The sequence below is a fragment of the Rhinolophus sinicus genome, chromosome X (genome assembly GCF_036562045.2).
Source record: "Rhinolophus sinicus isolate RSC01 chromosome X, ASM3656204v1, whole genome shotgun sequence".
NCBI classification, from domain to species: Eukaryota; Metazoa; Chordata; class Mammalia; order Chiroptera; family Rhinolophidae; genus Rhinolophus; species Rhinolophus sinicus.
Window position 1 is genome coordinate 7275703 of NC_133768.1, and position 19482 is coordinate 7295184.

The 19482-nt window shown below is 57.3% G+C and overlaps 1 protein-coding gene across 9 annotated transcripts; it reads right to left on the minus strand.

Annotated features, from left to right (window-relative positions):
• Positions 1 to 2454: 2454 nt before the first annotated feature.
• On the minus strand, positions 2455 to 14525 carry PLCXD1 (phosphatidylinositol specific phospholipase C X domain containing 1). Of its 9 annotated transcripts, none has more exons than XM_074323896.1 (9): positions 14446 to 14491; positions 14226 to 14351; positions 13907 to 13922; positions 11169 to 11318; positions 9038 to 9174; positions 6483 to 6611; positions 6064 to 6219; positions 4832 to 5015; positions 2455 to 2901 (listed from the first exon to the last, which is right to left on the minus strand). In XM_074323896.1, the coding sequence occupies exons 2-9, from the start codon at positions 14250 to 14252 to the stop codon at positions 2666 to 2668; spliced, it is 1035 nt and encodes a 344-aa protein (XP_074179997.1). In that variant the 5' UTR covers positions 14253 to 14351; positions 14446 to 14491; the 3' UTR covers positions 2455 to 2665. The 9 variants fall into 9 exon arrangements, with proteins under 9 accessions (XP_074179997.1, XP_074180001.1, XP_074180000.1 ...); XM_074323900.1 differs by having other exon boundaries at positions 13867 to 13922; positions 14446 to 14477; XM_074323899.1 differs by having other exon boundaries at positions 13867 to 13922; positions 14237 to 14351; positions 14446 to 14476.
• Positions 14526 to 19482: the final 4957 nt, after the last annotated feature.

Consider the following 19482-nt stretch of genomic DNA (forward strand, 5'->3'; position numbering starts at 1 on the left):
GGACCTGGAGAGAGGCCATGGGTCTCGGGGGGGCCCAGAGGAAGGGCTGGGGTCTCAGGGCCCCATAAAGCAATTGTCGGGCTTCCCGTGGGGGGAGCAGGTACAAAACCCTCCCACCCCTCTTCCCCCCAGCATGCAAAGTCTCCTAAGACCCCCTTTCTGCAGACAGGCTTCTCCCCTCACTGTTCCGGGGTCCACTGTGCCCAGAGGAGCCCAGGCCCTGAAAACAGCCCCATGTGGGTGGGAGGGAGGTCGTCAGTGGAAGAGGTGTGGGCTGGGCAGAGCCCCCGGGGGCCCAGCACGTCTCTGAGGAGGGATGGTCCAAGGATAGTTTGGACAGAGCTGAGATCACTATGTGACTAGTGGCTCATCCACCAACTATTCAGCGATTCCGTAGCCACGCGGGGCGTTGTGAGGACATGACATGAGCAAGACCGGCCCTTGCCCACGGCAGGCTGTCCCCAGGTGTGCACCCGGAAGTCGCCCGGCAGGTACGCGTCATCTGGTACAAGTCTCTGAAGCTCATCGTTGAAATGAAATCCAGAATCCTGGCTTACTGTCCCCGAGAAGCTAAAGATATTACGAAACTCAAAACACTGATTAGTCCTTGCATTCATACAGCAAAGAAAAATGGGAGGAAGGAGGCAGGATTTGATTTTTTTTAATAACACTCCTGAATTAAACAATTCCTGTTGATCCGTTCCTGACACAAATCCGGGGTCCTTGTAGGATTAGAGCGAGAGCACGGTCGTTATGTTAGACACTTGCTATGAGACGTGGTCCTTCGTCTCAAATTGACATCCTGAGCTCCGAGCTCCGTGGGGAGAGCACATGGAGCAGAGGCGGGGGCTGGCGCAGCCAGCAGGATGGGCCCCTGGATTTCAGGGGCCGTCGTTAAACAACAGCATCCTGGCAGCAAACGCATAAGCAGATTTTCTTTCAGAAAATGACGATTTCAATCCCAAAGAGAACACATTCCAGCGCACATTAAGTAGTCTTTTTCATGAGTGACCTAAGAAAACCTCACGTCTGATGCCCTTCCATTTACGAGGAATATTCCAGAAACCGAGCTACACAGAAATTCCTAGGAACCCTAAGGGGTGTGAGATAAAAAGTGGGTGGGACCCATCCTGTGTCTGAGAACTTGAGCCACCTGCTCTAGAAAGCTGTGTGCAAAATGAGGCATTTCTGTGACCTTTGCACTGCTGGGCGTGGGAAGAGAGCCAAGGCCTCTAGGATGATGCCAAGTCTCCCAGAGGAGTAGGGACTCCACGGGAGCTGTCGTTTGGACCCCTGGGGGCAGCAGGGGTGGGTGTCACTTGTACTTGTGGGGTTTTATCCTGTGGAGGTGCCTGAGCCAAGACCAAGAGGCCAACCCACTGAAAAAACAATAGATTACTTCCGTTTCCCAAGAGAAGCCCACAGGGCCATGTTTGCAGAAACGTGACGCCACAGCGTGTCCCTGGGGACAGGACAAACAGGGTAGGATTGGCTAATCTGAAGAATCCCGGCAGGCTCTGAGTGACACAGCTGGCCTCCTGTCACCTGGTCGCTGCCCCGGGGGACGGGGTGTAGGGAATGCTAGACTGGTGTGTGTTGGGTGACACAGTGGTTGGCGTGCATGTGACGGGTGTTCCCAAGGAAATGGCTTTCATCTTAGCAGCCAGCCTGCCCTGGGAGGGGCGTCTCTCCCGGGTGTGGCAGGGCCCCAGACGCACAGGAAGTAGGAAGGTATGGTCAGTGTCATCGGCACTGTGATGAAGCATGGATGCCTAATAGACGATGGTGTCTAAGAAAGACCGTGATGAGGGGAGGGGAGCCATGGCCAGTAACACCCACTGTGGCCTGGGGAGAAAGGGAAGACTTGTGGGGTGGCCGAGCGGCCGCAGGCAGGACCACGCCCATGGCGGCCTGATGTCACCCCGAGTAGCAGGTGGCCCCACTTCTGGTGGAGGAAGGAGGGGGCCTGTGGACCTCTGTCACGGTGGCCGTATGACAGAGCAGGTGCCACACACCTGGGACGCTGTGAGGACGTGTGGACGGCAGCAGACCAGCATGGACACGACACCTGTGCCCCACACCTGTGTCCCAGGAGGCCTCTGGGAAGGGGGAGCGCGTGTGCTCAGCCCCATTTCTGCTCCTCTTTGTAACCAGCTCCCAAATGTCAGAAGAAACGACAGCCAGCAAGGCCCCGGGAAGCCTGCTGGTCGTGGGAACGGAACAACCTTCACTTCACCAGAGTTAGAAAGGGTGGTTCTGTTATTTAAAAAAGATTTCTACCCGTTCAGTCCTATCAAACAACGTGGTTTCATCCAGGGCTTCAAGCAGCTGACGGGGTGTCGCTGCACTGCTTTCAGGAGCCCCCAGGTAAGGGGACACCTCTGAGCCGGCCGTGGGCAACCAGAGCACGGCCAGAGCCCTGCAATTCCAGGTGACACTTCCCTAGAAGCCACGATCGCTTAACCATCTTTAATCATCATCAGGGAATCGCACCCCCAGAGATGCTGAGAACGGTGAGGCCAGGGGCCGCCAATGGGGCACTTCCGTCAGGGAGGACGCTCGGGGACCCTGCCGGGGCTGACGGACCCCATGCTCGCCATGTGTGGCCAAGAGCTGAAGCCGGGGCCAGGGCACGGCCCGCGTGCTGAGCCTGAGAAGGACACGGTCAGCAAAGCAGCTTCTCGTTGAGTCTTATGACGTCGTGGACGAACGTGTCGGCACCGATGAAGTCCCCCGCGATGATGTTGGTGCAGCGTGTGCCGGGCCCCGGGCTCTGCTCCCGGACCCACGCGCTCAGGTAGGGCAGGCTGGGCAGCGTCAGCTTCCTGAGGGACTGCGACGGGTGCGCCAGGATGTACTCCAGGTTCTCCGTCAGGTTGATGCCGGCCACAAACAGCCCGCCTGAAACAAGGGGGAGGGATGCGCGGTGTGTCGCTGCCCGCCTGCAACACGTCACCGCCTGCCGCCGTCTGGCAGCACGGGCTCCACACGGGTCACATTCGTCTTGCTTCCCCTCACAGAGGACAGCGGGCGGGCATGTCCCCGAAGAGGCCCACGTCCCAGTCCCCGTGTGGTGGACAGAATGGAGGCCCCCAACCATGTCTGTGTCCACCTGTGACTGTGACCTTACACGGCAAATGGACTTTGAGATGCGATTAAATTAAGATGGGGACCCCCTCCTGAGATGGGGGATCATCCTGGATTCCGTGGGTAAATCCTAAATGGAATGACAGGGGTCCTTATAAGGGAGGCAGGAGGGAGACCTGAAGACAGAACTGGAAGGTGAAGCGGTGACGCAATGGGGGGTGGGGAGTGAGTGCTGTGATGTGGGGCCACGAGTCCAGGAACGCGGGAGCCTCTGCAGGCTGGAAAAGGCGAGCAGGCAGGGTGTCCCCAGGAGCGTCCCGAAGGAACCAGCCCTGGGGACCCTTCACGTTAGCCCCATGGGACAACGCATTTCTGACTTCTGCCCTCGGAACTATGGGAGAAGACAGCTCTTGCTTTAGCCGCCAGGTTTGTGCTATTTCTCACAACAGGAGACTCATCCACAGACTTTGTCAGCAGTGGTTTTCAAGTGGAGTCCCCAGAGTCATGAGAATACCTGCTGACGAAATGAGGGGCAGGGCCTGGGAGGCCCAGTGTCCACCGACACAGCCACGGGCCTTTGACCATGGAAATAAAATACTTAAACCACGGACTCTGTTAACAATAATAGACATGGAGCCCCTTTGACATGGAGTCGGACCTGCCCTCCCAGAGGACAGCCTGGCACATCTGACGCCTCAAACCTGTGGATGTTAAAGCAGGACAAAGTCACCTCAGGACGGGGCCTTAGCAGCCTGGTGTCCCAAAGAGCTGTTTGCAAAGACAACAAGAAAGCAGGTGTCATGGCTAATGGACTGATGCCTCTGGGCTGAAAATTAAAAACACTGTTTAGCATCAGCGTCATCTGCACCAATAGCAACACCTTCCTTCTGTGATGTCACTGTCCCCTCCCTTTGTCATAAACACCCCTGCCCTTTGTGTCCCCATCGGAACACTGTCTGGGCCTCTGCCTGAGTCAGTGCTTCCCGAGTAGCTATTCTCATGGAGCTCAGATAAACTCTGGTCACCTCTCGCTTTGAAAGGCCTTTCACAGGTAGGTGAGCAGCTCCATAATCCAGACGTCTCCTTTCTTCAAGCCAACACTCACATTAGAGCAATAACACCACCGGCCTCACAGCCATAAACAAGAAGGGACTTACCTGGCATGTTTGCCAGGAAAGGGCTGATTTCCTTAAGGAAAGTAACAAACCAGGAAGCCTCAGGAGGAGAACAGAATGGGAAACACACAGGCTGTGGGCACCATTGGTTGGGAGGCTGCATGCGCACACATGTGCACACACACGTCCACATGCATACATGTGTATACACACCTGTACACGTGCACATACATACACGTGTTGGTACGTGTGTACGTGTACACATTTGCACACAGTAATACGTGCGTGTGCATACAGCTATATACAGGAGTACCTCGGTGTTCGAACATCTGTGTTGACAAACATTTTGGTTTACGAACGCCGTAAACCCAGAAGCAACTGCTTCCGTGTTCAAACACGCCTCAGACGTCGAATATGTCACGTGGCTTCCGCTGAGGGCAAGATCCTGAGGCCCAGCATCGGCTGTTTTCGAACATTTCAGAACGTGAATGGTTTTCCAGAACGGATTACATTAGAAAACCGAGGTACCACTGTTGCACTGCTTTTAAATCTCTCGCTTCACGCCCAAAGCGAGCGTGGGGCCCCAGAGCCGTGTGTGACCCGTGTCTCGGGCAGGAACGTGCACCCACCTGGGCGGCCGCAGCTCTTCATGTGCTCCAGGTAGCAGACCAGCTTCTCCGGCTTCACCTGGTCCCCCCACCAGTAGGGAATTGCCGGCCACAGCTCCCGGTGTCGCTTCACGGTGCCCTCGTCCTCGTAGGACAGGATGACCTGGTGGCCCCGCGCCCACAGCTGGCGCAGTGTTGGCAGCTCCTGCAAGGGGAGCAGTTGTCGGGGTGCACGTGAGGGAGTGACGGAAGGAGACATTGGGGTGTGTGTGAGAGGACACATTGGGGTGTCTGTGGGGGGACAGTGATGGGGGCAGGGCAGCCTCCATGTCAGTGTCACGGTGTTTGGATTGTCACAAGGACAGACGTGCCCTGACGCAGGGTCCCACACCGTTGGTGATCAGGGAAAGTCACCCAGTGTCCTGTGCTACACGTGAAGGGACCAGCACTGCTGTCCGTCTCAGGCTTGAAGTTAAGTTTCCCACCTCCCTCGTCCTTCCTCTGTGACGTCTCCAGTGACACTCGGAATGGCTGCTGCACCCCCCAGGCAGCGTCTCCCCCATGTGCCCTGTTGGAGACGCGAGTGAGTGTGTGTCCCTAAGCTTAAGGCAGCACTGTGATCTATATTGTAGCCCAAATCTCTGAGGTACCAGGTCTCTTCTCCTGACCTTACAGGAGGTCACTGGACAAACTCCAAACAGATGGGTTGAAATAATTTGATGTAAACTCAAGCTAGATGGTCATGGATTTACCTGGAGACTAAAGGAGGGCACATGCCAGCCACTACCAGCAAACGGAGAAAAGTACCTACTTGATTAAACCACACGTTGCGTTACAGGCTGAACTGTGTCCCCTAAAATTCACAGGCTGGAGCCCTGACCCCCCCAAACCTCAGAATGGGGCTGTATTTGCAGACGGGTCTGTAAAGAGGGGACTAAGGTGACACGAGGTCACTAGGGTGGGCCCTGCTCCAACAGGACTGTGTCCTTATAAGGAGAGGAGATGAGGACACAGACACACACAGAGGGCACTCAGCATGTACTTAGGGAATCAGATGCTGTGGCAACCTCTAAATGGGAGTCAAGTGTGACCCAAGGTCAAGAGAAGCATCTAGAAGACCCTGGTACTGGCACCAGAATTATGTCAGCATCACGCACGGCAGACCCAAGTGAGCAGCTGGGGCCTGTGGTACAATCCCACCCCACCCCTGCCCCCACCTCGGACAGGGATCGGGGAGGCCATGCCCGTCTCACCCCTCGGGGACACAGCATGTCCCCAAAGATGTTCTTGATGCAGGTGGCCAGGTACTCGTGAAGGTCGTCTGTCATCCCCTCGAAGTCCCTGCACGCCAGGATGACCACCTCCCGGGGGTGCTTCTCCAGCCACTCAGAGATCTCCGTGAGCGTGTCCTGGGCAGGGACAGGACGAGTCAGGGACCCACTTTCACAAACATCCATGCGGCCTGTAGGAGCCAGGGGTGAGGTGCGGGCTCAGGAGCACAGGATGGCCAGGAACTCCAAATGACTGACTGCTGGAGGCCAGCCATGACCCGCCGGGCACGGCAGTGGGTGTCCTCCCCCCTTAGGAGACGCTGCGTCCCCCCAGGAGCGGCCGAGGGTGCCCATCGCTGCCCGAGCCCTCGCCGGCCGTACCCTGCCCCGCCCCCACCTACCTCCACCAGCACACTCGTGTACACCATGTGGACGAAGTGCAGGTTCTTCTCGGAGCCCTGCAGCATGTGTGCGACACGCAGGTCCAGGTACCGCACGCCGGCGTCCAGCTGCTCCGTGACACTCAGCACCTAAGGACGGAGGACGGGCGTGTCTGCCAGGAAGGCTGGCAGCTCCCACCTTGTCTCAGCGCCACCTACTGGTGGCTGGGAGGTCGGTGAGCTGCCCAGCATGGGCCGTGTCATCTGATGTCACCTCAGCAGTGATTGGTGCCTGCCAGGGCTCGGGCAGCCACTCGGGCCTTGCTGTTGGGACCGGCTATCAGGGGACACTGGCCAGGGGAGCCACAGATCGTACATGGGGGGCCCTGTCCTGGGAAGCAGCCAGGCCGGCCCTGTCCCTGCAGCCAATGCCCCTGAGCCCTGACACTGGACTCAGGACGTCCCTGCAGGGTCTCCCTCGCCCTCCTTGTGCCGTCACCAGGACCCCAGAGGGGCCTCCGGGCCTCAGCAGCACGAGGAAAGGCGAGACGGAATGCAGGCGGACTGGAGGGAGGAAAAGGCCCTACTGTGCGCCCACTGATGGCGCAAAAGCAAAGCTAATACAACAGAGAGAAGTAGGAGAAAGTGAAGTGCTCCCTCACCCCGAGTGCTGGTGTGAAAGGAGAAAAGCAATACAAAGATAGAAAACGGGAAGGAAAATGGTACTTTCCTTCTTCCCAAATGATTAAAAAAGCAAAAGGTAATATTAACATGAAAAAGGAATATGGCGCTATGCTCCCTATGGAAAATAATAATCGAAAAAGAATTAATGTAAAAACAAAATAAAGAACATGGAACTGCACCCTGTACACAAAATAATAACGGGAAAAACGAACAATAATATGAAATTGAAGGGAAAGAACATGGCACTACGTCCTGGACATATCAATACAGAAAGTAAAAAAATTATCTCAACATTAAAACGTTGAAGAAACGGTGCTGTGCTGTCTACACAAACTAATGATGGGAAACCAAGAATGTGAAAATAATTTTTCCACCCTGTGGGCCATGCAGGGAGCTCGGGCTGCTCCTCCCCTGTTGCCAGTGGAGAAAAGAGGCCCACTGTGTGCACGGCGGGCCCACTATGTGCACGGCGGGCCCACTATGTGCACGGCGGGCCCACTATGTGCACAGCGAGCCTACTGTGTGGACAGAGGGGCCTTGGGAGGCTCAGCCCTTGGCCAGCGGCCTGAGTTCCAGAGACACAGATGCCTTGTGAGGACACGTCCCGCTGCACCTTGGGGCCGGATGTGCCTCTGATCTAAAAAGCACAGTGAAATTTACACACAACGCTGTGGCCCACGGCTGATCCTGCTTAGATCTGGGGACACAACCCACAGAGGCAGGACAGCGTCCCCAGCATTTTCCCCAGGTTTTTGTTACAAAATTGAGGGCACCCCGCTGTTCCCTGAGCCAGCTGCCTGGGCGTATTACATATTAAGCACCTTTTGATGACGGGATATTTCACAGAAAAATCACTTTCAGCCAATTGGTAGACGCACCGCAATGGCTGCACTGGATGTGTAAGTACAAAGCCGTGGTTATTTCCTCCGCGGATTCTACGGAGGCTTCCAGCCCGTTCTGCACACCCCCCTCCCCAGATCCCCTCGTTGCCCCAGCCCTGCGGGACCCAGCATAGCACCACTCTTCCCTCCTAACAGGAGTTAGGAATGTGGTTTCCCAACGTTCCAGACCTCGCTTTCCACCCTGGCAGTGGGCCAGCCACCTGGGTGACTGACACTCAGAGCAGAGCAATTACAAAGGGCAGAGCTGGGATGAGCAGAAAATCCGGAAGACAGGGCCCCCAGCGGAGGCTGCGGAAAGGGCTAGGGGTCGGCGGCTCCCAGGTGGGGCCTGTGTGGGTGCTACCTCCGGGCCCCAGGCCACAGCCGGCCAGGCGTCCCCACCCCAGCCGGAGCGACTCTGGGAGGCCCCTTGTCTGCGGCCCCCAAGGGCCACCCCTCCGGCTGGTCACCAGGCCCTACAATCGCCTGCACACACGGGAGAGGGGCTCTGGATGAGGGGTGACGGGGAAACTCAAAGGATAAAGGGGAGACTTAATTCTCCCGGCCGGAAAATACCAGAGGAGACACTGCCCTCACCCCCTCTCTGAGCATTTACTGGAGAAATGTGTCAGTGAAGGTTCTTTCTGCCTTTTCCAAATGGGCCTGAATCCTGAACAAGCCTCTGGCCAGGCTCACAGCTCAGGTGCTTCCTGCAGGTCTTGGGGCGTCGGAAACGTGACAGGATGGAAACGCCTGGCACCGTCTCCTGGGAGGACAGGCCCTGACTCCAAGTACGAGGGTGACACTCTTCCCACCTCTGTGACACACATGCCATCCTGGTGTCATTCTAATGTGATAATACACCGTGTTCTTTCTCTGCCCCCTCTGTGGGGAGGCGCTCTGGGCTGGGAGGAAGTTTGTTTTCAATTCTATTTCCCCAAAGGGTTAGGGCGCCACTGGCCCAGGTGGGGACGCTGACCGGAAGCAGCTCCAGAGCCCAGGGCCCCTTACCTGGGTGACGGACCACTTGAGCACGACGGGCTGCAGGATACACGGCAGGGCCTTGGCCAGAAGCCGCAGCAGCCGGGACTCCTTGTGGGAGATGGGGGATTTCTTATTCAGGCAGTACGTCATCGTGTCATGGCTCCCTGCAAGCAACGAGGGCACAGCCACCGTCAGCCCTCCATCCGCTGTGTGCCAGGAGCTGCACACCGGACACACCGAGGACACGCAGAGGACACGCACAACACCGGGCACCGATGGTGGCCTCGAAGTACAGGTCCACCCAGAAGCTGCTGATGGGACCTGATGTGGAAACAGGGTCCCAGCAGATGGGACTGAGTGAGGGGTCTGAGGTGAGGTCATCCTGGATCAGGGGACCTGAACCCAATGACAGTGTCCTCATCAGAGACAGGAGAGGAGGGACACAGACACAGAGGAGACACCACGTGGAGATGGAGGCAGAGATGGGAGGGACGCGGCCACCAGCCCGGGGACACCTGGAGCCCCCAGGAGCTGGAAGGGGCAGGAGGGACCCCATGTTCCTGGGCTCGTGGCCCCTGCCTCCATCTTCAAAGCTGTGTCTGCCCCCTGTCCTGGGGCAGCGAGGGCACAGAGCCCCGCAGGCCCGACCCTGGGCCGCCAGGCTGTGCGGAGCACAGGGCAGCTCCCAGGCAGAGGCAGGGGGGCCGGGAGTCGGGGGCAGGACGCTCGCCCAGGCGGGAGGGGCCGGAGCCTCTGTCACGCTGCTTCCTGTGCCCTCAGCCCCCCCTCCCTCCTGTCCACTCGTCCAGTGGACCAACTTTCCTCCCAGCTGGACGGCCTGCAGGCCCTGCCGAGGGGGCCCAGACCCACCCCCCGCCAGGCCTGGAGCTGCGGTGCGTGGACCCACGTCCTGGGTGGGGAGCAATCCTGGGCCCTTCTCTGTGTGGGGCCCTGCGGACCTGGCACGTGCTGTCCTGCGGTGTCCCCAGCCGTTTCCACAGCGGGAGCACGGGCAGACACAGAGCGTGGGCACGTGACGCTGAGCCTCTGAGGGCCCCTGGGGTAGGTCGGGAGCCCACGTCCCACACGCAAAGGGCCAGGCGAGCACCACAGCTGTCGCCTCTCATGGAGGGTGGGGCAGGCGGCACAAAGTTGTCAAGGAAACGAACCAAACACGAGAAACTTTGCAGAAAGCAAACGTCCCACTGAAAGCGGTGCTTTCAGTTTGTCTGAAGGGCCCGTGAAAGAGAGATGGGCCACGACCATTAGTGGCAGCACAGGGCATCATGGCGGCCAAGGAAATGCTGGCATCGCAGCTGAAGTGACAACAGCCAGAGACACCTTCGCCTCCATAATGTTCGCAGTGGCTGTTGGCAGGCAGGGGGCCCAGCGCACATGCCGTGGTGGCCGGGCGGCCATCTCTCCACTGTCCCGGGCACGGTCTCCTCTTCCTGGAACTGCCCGCCTGTTCTGGTCACTGTATGTCCCATCTGCACTGAGACGTCTGTCCAGTGGCAATGACGGTAGTGTTTTTGCAACAAAAATGGCCTCAAGTCAAAGATTCTTCAGTTTGATCAGAAAGTCCCAGAACCACATAGCGAGTCCTTCTTCTGGGGCCGACCCAACTTTGGACCGTCCAGGTGTCGTGGGCAGAAGACGCTCAGCACAGCTCGGCCGAGAGTGATAAACACGGAGGTGAGGGGCCTGAACTTCCAGGGGGTCCGCAAAGGAGGGACGGGCTGGCTGCCGCAGCCCCCCGAGTGCCCTACACTGTCATGTCTGCCCGACGTGTCTCCTGGGGTCACCATGCGCCTCCCAGACCGAACCCGAGTAAAGCAGAGAAGGGAGGACTCTCGTGTACGTGTGTGTATGTACATGTGGCTGTGAGAGTGCATGTTATGTGTGAGCATGGGTGTATGTGTAAGTATGTGTGACTGTCCGCATGTGTGACTGGGCATGTGTGTGTGCAGTGTGAGCATGTGTACGTGTGTGAGCATATGCATGTGTGTATGCGTGCATCTGTGTGCGTGTGTGCACATGTGTGCATGTGTGCACATGTGTGTGTGTTGCATGTATACACACACGTGTGCTTCTTGGCTCTCCCCACCCTCAGGAGCCTCCCTGCAGCCCACACCCCGCGGGGACACACAGCTGTCACCTGGGATGGAGAGGTGCTGCAGTGGGACGTCCCACAGCGAGGGGCACAGCGCCGACATCCAGTCTGCGTTTGGGTTCGTGCTGCCCGACAGGCGTGGGTACTTGCCTGCCTCGCTCAGCTGCACGCCCATCAGAGGCGAAGCCATGGGACCTGAGGAGGGAAATGAGGTTGTGGAGACTTAACATAGGGGCGCACGGAACACGTGCTCCTGGTGGCACAGGGCTCGTGGCTTTGAGGACAAAGAACAACAGGCTTCCTTCCAGGGGTGACGGGTGGTCAGGAGTGTGGGGGACAGTGGGGGTGAGAGAGACAGAGAATGACAGAGACAGAGAGAAGAAATGGAGACTAGAAAGGAGATATATATGACCAGAGAATTTATCCAAAAGAGAGAGAGAGACAGAGACAGAGACAGAGAGAAATAGAGAGACAGAGAGACAGAGAAACAGTGAGACAGGGACAGAGAGAGAGAGAGATGCAGAATGAGAGAGAGAGAGGAAAGGCAGACACAGAGAGAAAGAGGACAGACGGGGGACAGGCAGACAGACACAGAGACCCAGGAGCCCAAGGGGGCTTCCCCAGGGTGGCTGGAGCGCGGGTGCCGCCTGCAGCAGCCTCTCATCCTCGGGTCATGCACTAACCCCCCCTGCCCCCCCCCCGACTGTGGGAAGGAGCTCAGAGGTGAGTCTGTGGGGGGGGGTGGCACCGTGGGACCCCAAGTCCCACCAATCGCCCCCACGGAGTTCAGAGCTCGGCCCGTGTCCGGCTGTTTGCTCTGTGGCGGGAACTCCGCCTGCGAAAGGCCCCCAGACGGGCGCGGGCCGCTCCCTTAGAAGCACTGGCTGCCAGGGCGAGGGCTGGGGCCAGGTCCCAGGTCGTCGTCAGGGCGGCAGTGCCGCCTCCTGCGCTGCCTGCAGGGCAGGTGGACACCCGTTCATCCCCCGATAAGCAAGCCAGGTGAGCGCGCTGCCGGCCGGGCCTCGGGGAACGGAGGCCGCAGACGGTGCGCCCACGGCGGTCCGTGGGGGCCGCGGGCAGGACCTGATCCCACCCCCAGGTCCATCTGACACGAACGGCCGTCTGTCTGTCATCACGACGGTGGCACTCGGGAAGTGCCCGGGGCAGCGCACAAACGGCAGCCAGACGGCGGGTGAGTCCGAATGCCCCGCTGCCCTGGCCGGTGAGACACGGCCGGCTCCCCCTGTGCCCCGCGGGGAGGCTCCTTCCGTCCCACCTGGCACGTGCGGCTGGTGACTGGTGCGTGTCAGACGCTCAGGACATAGTTGTTAGGTGAATACACGGACGGACGGACGCGCGCAGCCGGGGAACCCGCCGAGGGTCCTGCCGGGACCTCCCAGCGCCCCCAACACCCACCCAGCGGCCGGCGGCGCCCGAAGGCCCTGGCCAGCGCGTGAGGACCGGGACCGCGGTGGGTCACCAGGTCCTTCCCCTGCCCATCCCGCCGCGGTCGGAGACCCGGAGCCCAGCCGGGCTGCCCAGCAGGTCCGAGCCCGGGAGTCTCCCCGCTTCTGGCCACGGACGCGAATCCCTCCGCGCCTCCCGCAGCCCCGTCAGCTGCTGGCTGCGGGTGGGCAGAGCCTGAGGGACAGCAGAGCGGGACCTGCCCCGTGCGGGGAACGCGCTGGTCCTGCGGGTCTCGGGGGCTGTGTCCCCACAGACGCGGGCACTCACCTCCGGCCGCCGCGGCAGCGTCTCCCGCAGTTTCCGCCAGCGGCTCCACCTCCGCTCTCCTCCCTCCCTTCTTCCCTCCCGAGACTCAGACGCTTCCCAAAACATTCAGGCCACGCGATTGGCTGCCGCCGGGACACCCACACTTGCGTCAGGGAGCCGCCTCCCAGGACACGCCTGTCCCCAGCCAGGGCCGGCGTCAGGCTGCAACCCCAACTCCGGAGCAGGACGCCGCTGCGGGGACAGCACTGCCTGTGGGAAGCGGGGCTCCCGGTCGTCACACCCTCCAGTCTGTGGGGAAGAGACCCTCAGGGGGAATGTCAGGGTGCCCTGTCCACCGACGTGCGGTCAGTGGTCAGAGAACAGGGACATGAGGACACCCTGACAGTGACCAGGAGTCAGTGGCATGCCTGACCCTCTGACCACTCTCCATTCTTGTGGTCACTCTGGGCACAGGACGGAGCAAACTGGACTTTCATCCCAGACCTCAGGTTGTGCCGTCTCTGCGGCCCCCAGGCCTGTGACCTCCGAGCCGTGGGTCCGCACCCTGAGCTGCTGAGCTGAGCCCTTTACTGAAGTGTCCAGCCCTCTGCAGCCCTGACTGCCCTTGTCCCGGACCCACCCAGGCGGTCACCTCAGGGGGTGGAAGTGGATTTCCATCGCGCGTCCACTCCTGTGGACCTGCCTAGCCCTGCTGCTGACCTGTCTGAGCTGCAGGTGGCCTGGGGGCCAGCCCTTCTTTTACCGGGCACCACTCTTTCCTCTCTCTGTGCAACTCGGGCCCCATCTGCCTCCTCCCCGCTTCCCCCATCTCCCCTGCGCCCTCCCCCTCTGACACCTCCCAGATAAAGCCCCTCACTGGCCTCCTGCCTTCCGCTCTGTGCCCTCCATGCCAGGGCCCCAGGTCAAATGGGACCTCCAACCTTGACAACCCCTGAGGTCCCAGTGCCTGCAGAACAGACCCCCCCCCCTCCTGTCTGGGAGGGCTTTCTGACAGCTGCCTTTCACTCACCTTCCCCAGGTAAGGTCTTCTCCACAACAGAGACACTCACCTTGGACTTGTGACCTCTGGGATTGTAGGAGAATAAACCTGTTATTGTAGCCACCACATTTGTGGGCGCCCTCCCCTCTATGTCACCCCATTGGGGGCGCCCTCCCCTCTATGTCACCCCATTGGGGGTGCCCTCCCCTCCATGTCCTCACCCCACTGTGGGCGCCCTCCCCTCCATGTCCTCACCCCGCCATGGGCGCCCTCCCCTCTGTGCCATCCCCTCCTACCCCCCCCAGGCAGCCCCTCCCACCCTGCGCCTCTCCCCCCCCACAACCCCCCAGCCTCAGTACCCAGCCCTATCCCCACTCCCCCTTCTTCACCTCTGTCTGACCTGGCCTCTCAGTCATTCCTGAGGCGTTATTTCCAAATCCAGGAACAGCTCCCCTGCGTCTCCCATCCCTGCCTCCTGACCTTGCCCATGACCCTTTCCCTGCCTGCCTCAGTTCCTGTAAGGCAATCATGGTGTCAGGGCCGTCTCCACCGTTCTCCCCAGGTCACCAGCCTGGAGCCCCAGCCTTGGGTTCCCAACACATGACCCACCAGTGACCAGCAGACTAACCCGTCCCTCGCCTGTGGCCCGGGCAGCAGGATGTTGGCCTGACCCTTGTGGGGTGCACGTCAGGTGCAGCTGAGGGGCCGCTGGCATGATCCCCAGGCACTGCCCCGCCCTGTGGAAACGCACAAGTCTCACAAGAGGTGCTTGAGTTCAGTGAGTTTGCTCGGATCTCTGTTGGCAGCTTTGCACAGGATGTTTCAGACCCTCCCCAGCTGGCAAAAGGGGACCAGTGCTTTGTCCCTGACTTCCGGCCTCAGAGGGCTCTTCTGCCCCCTTCCGAGAGTTCCCGTGACAGTGAAGAGCCCTCAGGGCTGCTGGCCGCCTGCCCATCAGCCTGGCCCTGACCCTGGAGGACACTTGAGCGAAGGTCACTTGAGCGGAGGTCACTTGAGCGGAGGTCACTTGAGCGGAGGTCACTTGAGCGGAGGTCACTGAGGAGGAAGGATGGGGTGACCTGCAGGGGTGTGGGGGTGGGAGCGGAGGTCACTGAGGAGGGAGGATGGGCTGACCTGCAGGGGTGTCGGGGTGGGAGCGGAGGTCACTGAGGATGGTGGGTTGAGCTGCAGAGAAATCCATTACCATCAGCATAACCTCCAAGTGTCAACTGAAAGGACTGAGGGTAAACCAGGCATTGGTTTGGGACCAGGTTGCCCCGTGTGTTCTTGTTCTATAAGTTTATGCATGTTACGTGGCATGGGTAGTACTTTTTTGTTTCTTACGTTTAGAATGAGAAAAAATACCGTGAAAATACGTGGACACCGTCCTTAAGGCGTGGAAGCAGTCATCTCTGCTGCCATCTGCTGTGGGTGTTGGGAATGACACCTGATTGCGCGTCAGCAGGAAACTATCTTCTCTGCTGCCATCTCGTGGTCATCATGGGAATCACACCTGAGCGGAAGTCAGGAAACGCTCTTCATTCCTAAAGGCTTCTGAGCCAAGGTGTCAGACCCAGGGCTGTGCCCCAGGTGCAGTCATCTGTGCCCTGGCAGCTGCCTGCAGGAATGTAGAGTCCTAGAGGTGAAACCCGGCACTGGGCTTTGCATACCTGAATTAACTACCTTCCCTTACCTGGCTCTTACCTATGCTGCCTTATGCCACCCTCCTCTCTGGCTCCTGACCTTCCCCAGAGCCGTTTTTTAACTCCCAGTGTGCTTAGAGTGCCTCTGTAAGTCACCACAACTGGGGGCAGTGGGGTGCAAACCAAAGATTTATTTTTCATGTAAGAGAGGCAGCCCAGGAGGACCACTCAGAAGGAACCCAGGTCTGAGACCCGAAAGCCTGGGTATGGAAAGGCCACAGGGAGGCCTGCAGGGACAAGACTGTAGCCCCCAGGGAGAGCTGGGGAGGCAGGCTGTGGTGGGATCCCAGGCTGTGGCCTGGGCGCTGGGGCTGAAGGGGCTTTGGGGCCTCCACTCCAGGTGCAGCATTTGCAGGGGGAGCTGAACACCAGGCTCCTGGTGGTAATGGAGGGGGCGCTCTTCTTGGCGCTGTGTGCAGGTTCTTGGTGTCTCGAGCGAAGAATTGAACGAGACACACAAATAAAGTGGTTAAAGAGTAGTTTATTAGAAGAGATAGTACATGCCAAAGAAGTAGGACTGGACCCAGGCAGAAAGCAGTGGCTCAAGGGCCATTATTAGAAGGGACAGCCCACTCCAAAGAGTTTGAATGGAGCCCTGTGGGGACAGAGCCCCGGGGAGCAGTTTCCAGGCTCTCGGCCTCATGAGGAAAGGTGCTGGCTCGGGTAGTAGATGGTCATCAGCTGTGACTAGTTGGCCACCAGCTGTAACCAGTGAGCCATTGGCCACGGATATAACTGTCGCGGCTGCGCTGGGGGTTGGTTGGCAGAGACGCAGACGGCAGGTAGCGGATCGTGTGGCTCCTGTTTCCTGTGTCTCCAACCCAGTCGCCAGCGAGAATATAGTGGTGTGACTCCCCTACCTATGGCTCCGTGGGTGTTCCTTTTTGGCCTCACTTTGTACTGCGTTCTTGTGTGGGGAGCGGGACCAGAGACCCTGCTTTACAGGCCCCAAGGAAAGTAAGAGGCTGAACAGGCTCAAAGGCCCAAGGGCCAAAGGCCTCGCTCAAAAAAGGGGCCTGACTGGTGAGCACTTGGAGTTTTATCCTTTTTCTCTCAAATAGGCGGCTGCTTTCTGGGGGTGGGACCACTTGATTGACACCTGTGATTGAAAGGAGGCTATTACCTCATCCTTTTGGACTGTGCATGTTCCTTTCCATAATTCAGTCTGTTATAATGATATTAATGACCTTCCAGGCATATGCATGATATTATAATGAGGGTATAACGAGGCCCAGGTGAAACGAAGGTCATTGTGGCCTTTACTGCGCAGGTGTGAGTGGCCGGTTTAATCTAGGTGGGTATTTTGTACATATTTGTTCCTCATAGGGGTAGATAATTACAATGAAAAAGGGAAGTCTTGGGCGGAGAGGGGAGGTCTTTTGGGAGGTCACATCCTGTGGGTGGTGCAGGAATGCAGAGACCCGATGATGTCTGTCTCTAACTGCCTGCCTTGTTTTACCCTTGAGAGATGTGATCCCCGTAAAATCTCTATGGGATGTTGAGGGCAGAAGGTCTTTTCTTCTGTATCTACTTCCTGCTGGGCAGGGGCGTAGAGCTGTCTCTACCTAGTGGGGGATTCATGGAACTCTCATCCTATCTGATCTCAGGAGAGAGGAAGGGGTCGCGAGATTTGCCTGGAAGACCGTATTGTACTGTACTGCCAATCTTGTTGGGGTATCTGTATCCCCAAGGCCCCTGAATAAGGAAAAATAGATTTTCTTGTTTTTTTTAGATTTTATTCGGGAAGGGGAACAGGACTTTATTGGGGAACAGTGTGTACTTCCAGGACTTTTTTCCAAGTCAAGTTGTTGTCCTTTCAATCTCAGTTGTGGAGGGTGCCGTTCAGCTTCAAGTTGTCCTTTCAGTCTTAGTTGTGGAGGGCGCAGCTCAGCTCCAGGTCCAGTTGCCGTTTTCTAGTTGCAGGGGGCGCAGCCCACCATCCTTTGCAGGAGTCGAAACCGGCAACCTTGTGGTTGAGAGGACGCGCTCCAACCAACTGAGCCACCCGGGAGGCAGCTCAGCTCAGCTCAAGGTGCCGTGTTCAATCTTAGTTGCAGGGGGCGGAGCCCACCATTCCTTGCGGGACTTGAATTGAACAGGCAACCTTGTGGTTGAGAGCCCACTGGCCCATGTGGGAATCGAACCGGCAGCCTTCGGAGTTAGGAGCACGGAGCTCTAACCGCCTGAGCCACCAGGGCCGGCACCAGGGAAAAATAGATTTTAATTAATAAATCCGTTAGCTCTATGGAGCCTGGGGCCATTCAAGCAGTCATTTAGGTGGCCTCAGTTGTGCAGGAGGTGGGCCCAGAATGGGTTGGAAAGAACATCAGCAAATATACTGGCCTGGGGGTCCGGAACGGCTTGGGGGATATTGGGAAGTCACAGGCTTGTAAGTAGTTTTCTAAATCCAGGGGTGAGAGACATTCTGTGATGCAGGCTAGGAGGAATCTTTAGATTGAGAAAGATTCAGATTACTCTTCTAATCAGTTTCTGAAATCTAATTAGAAGAGTAATCAAAGCCAGGGGCTAAGGAGCTCCCAAGCAGGAGGGGGTCCCGAATGGGGGTGGCCCCGTGACTGAGGCAAAAGCTCTTACTTTTATACCTTCCTTTGCCTGTTTGGGGAAGGGGAGCTGTTTGAAGAAGGGAACTGGTGCCTTCTAATGAAATTCATCTACCAGATTTGTTCTGCTTGCCCATCCTAAAGGAATTAGCAAAGTAACCCACTCTTATGTATCAGATCTGTTCCGTTTGTCAGGCTAAAAGGAATTTTATGATTAACCTCAAGGCCTTGTTACATTATGTCCTGGAGCGAGGGAGTGATTTCAAAACCTGGAGTTTTAGGATATGGCTGTCTTTGTTTATTCCACCAGGGACCTCCCTGTCTGCCTAGGGACATGCTAACTAACCCGTATCAAAAGGTGAAATTTGGGAGTATATCTGCATCACGGTGGCATGAAATAAGATTCAACAATTTAAACTAACTTCTTCTCAGGACTGGGTGATTAGATCAATGAAATATGGAACAATATACCAATTTAACTTCTGGATGTGAAACTTGTATTAAAGTTACAAAGGTGGGAATGAAGAGGATGAAAAGTTTTGTCTTTGTGCACATTGACTTTAAGCTCCTTGTTAGGGAACAAAAGACTCTGAACAGCTTTTGACCCTCCCCCCTTCCTGTCTAAGAGATTCACATGCAAAGACCTGGTTTAGGGAGGGACCCTTGGCATAAACTCCTTAGCATAAGGCGGGAAGACGCCCAGTGGAGCCTGCTGACCTCCCTTCCCCCATTCCCATTATTTTCTGGGTTGCCTAACAACAAGTTACCTCCTGAGAGTGTGCCACTCTTCCTAAATTACCTGCCAAGCACCCAATCTGACCTCGCTGCCTTTGGAATTCACGTATATGAACACACGTATGTGAATTCCCCATGTGCACGTGTTAAAATTTGATTTAATTTTATTAATCTGGTTCTGTTAATTTTATGATTAGTTGAGCTCGAAGAAGTTATCACCACAGGCAGAGAGCACAAGGTCACAAGGAGAAAGGGGGAAGAAAGGAAGATGTGAGGGGAAACAAAGAAAACAGAAATGCAATCATTCCGAAGAAAAGGTTCAGCTGCAGCTAATTGTGAGGGATTATAACCTGTCAGAATTCCAGGCAGGGAAAATTCCTAAGACAAGGTGCAGCTACAGGTAATTGTGATGGATTACAATAGTATTAGCATTGCAAGCAGGAAAAATCTCTACCTCTTGTGTCCCCGTGACAGTTCCTACAAGGAATCCCTCCTCCCGGTGGGAAGGAGGCATCCAGAAAGACACGCCCTGGGAACGCCCTGGAAACGCTCAGAGATCACCTCCCTGGAATATTTCGCGCCCCCGTTCAAACATAATCCTAAATTTTCTTTGTTCGGTGCAGTCCCTCTCCTTCTGGTCCAGTGCA

What these genes read in the sequence shown, in the direction of transcription:
- PLCXD1 (XM_074323896.1), bottom strand. Translation starts at nt 14,252, where the DNA reads ATGACTGAGAGGCCAGGTCAGACAGAG. An exon ending in TCAAGTGGTCCGTCACCCAG is followed by an intron (nt 6,612 to 9,037) that starts GTAAGGGGCCCT and finishes CTCCGTCCTTAG; the next exon opens with GTGCTGAGTGTCACGGAGCA. An exon ending in ACATGCTGTGTCCCCGAGGG is followed by an intron (nt 5,016 to 6,063) that starts GTGAGACGGGCA and finishes CTCCCCTTGCAG; the next exon opens with GAGCTGCCAACACTGCGCCA.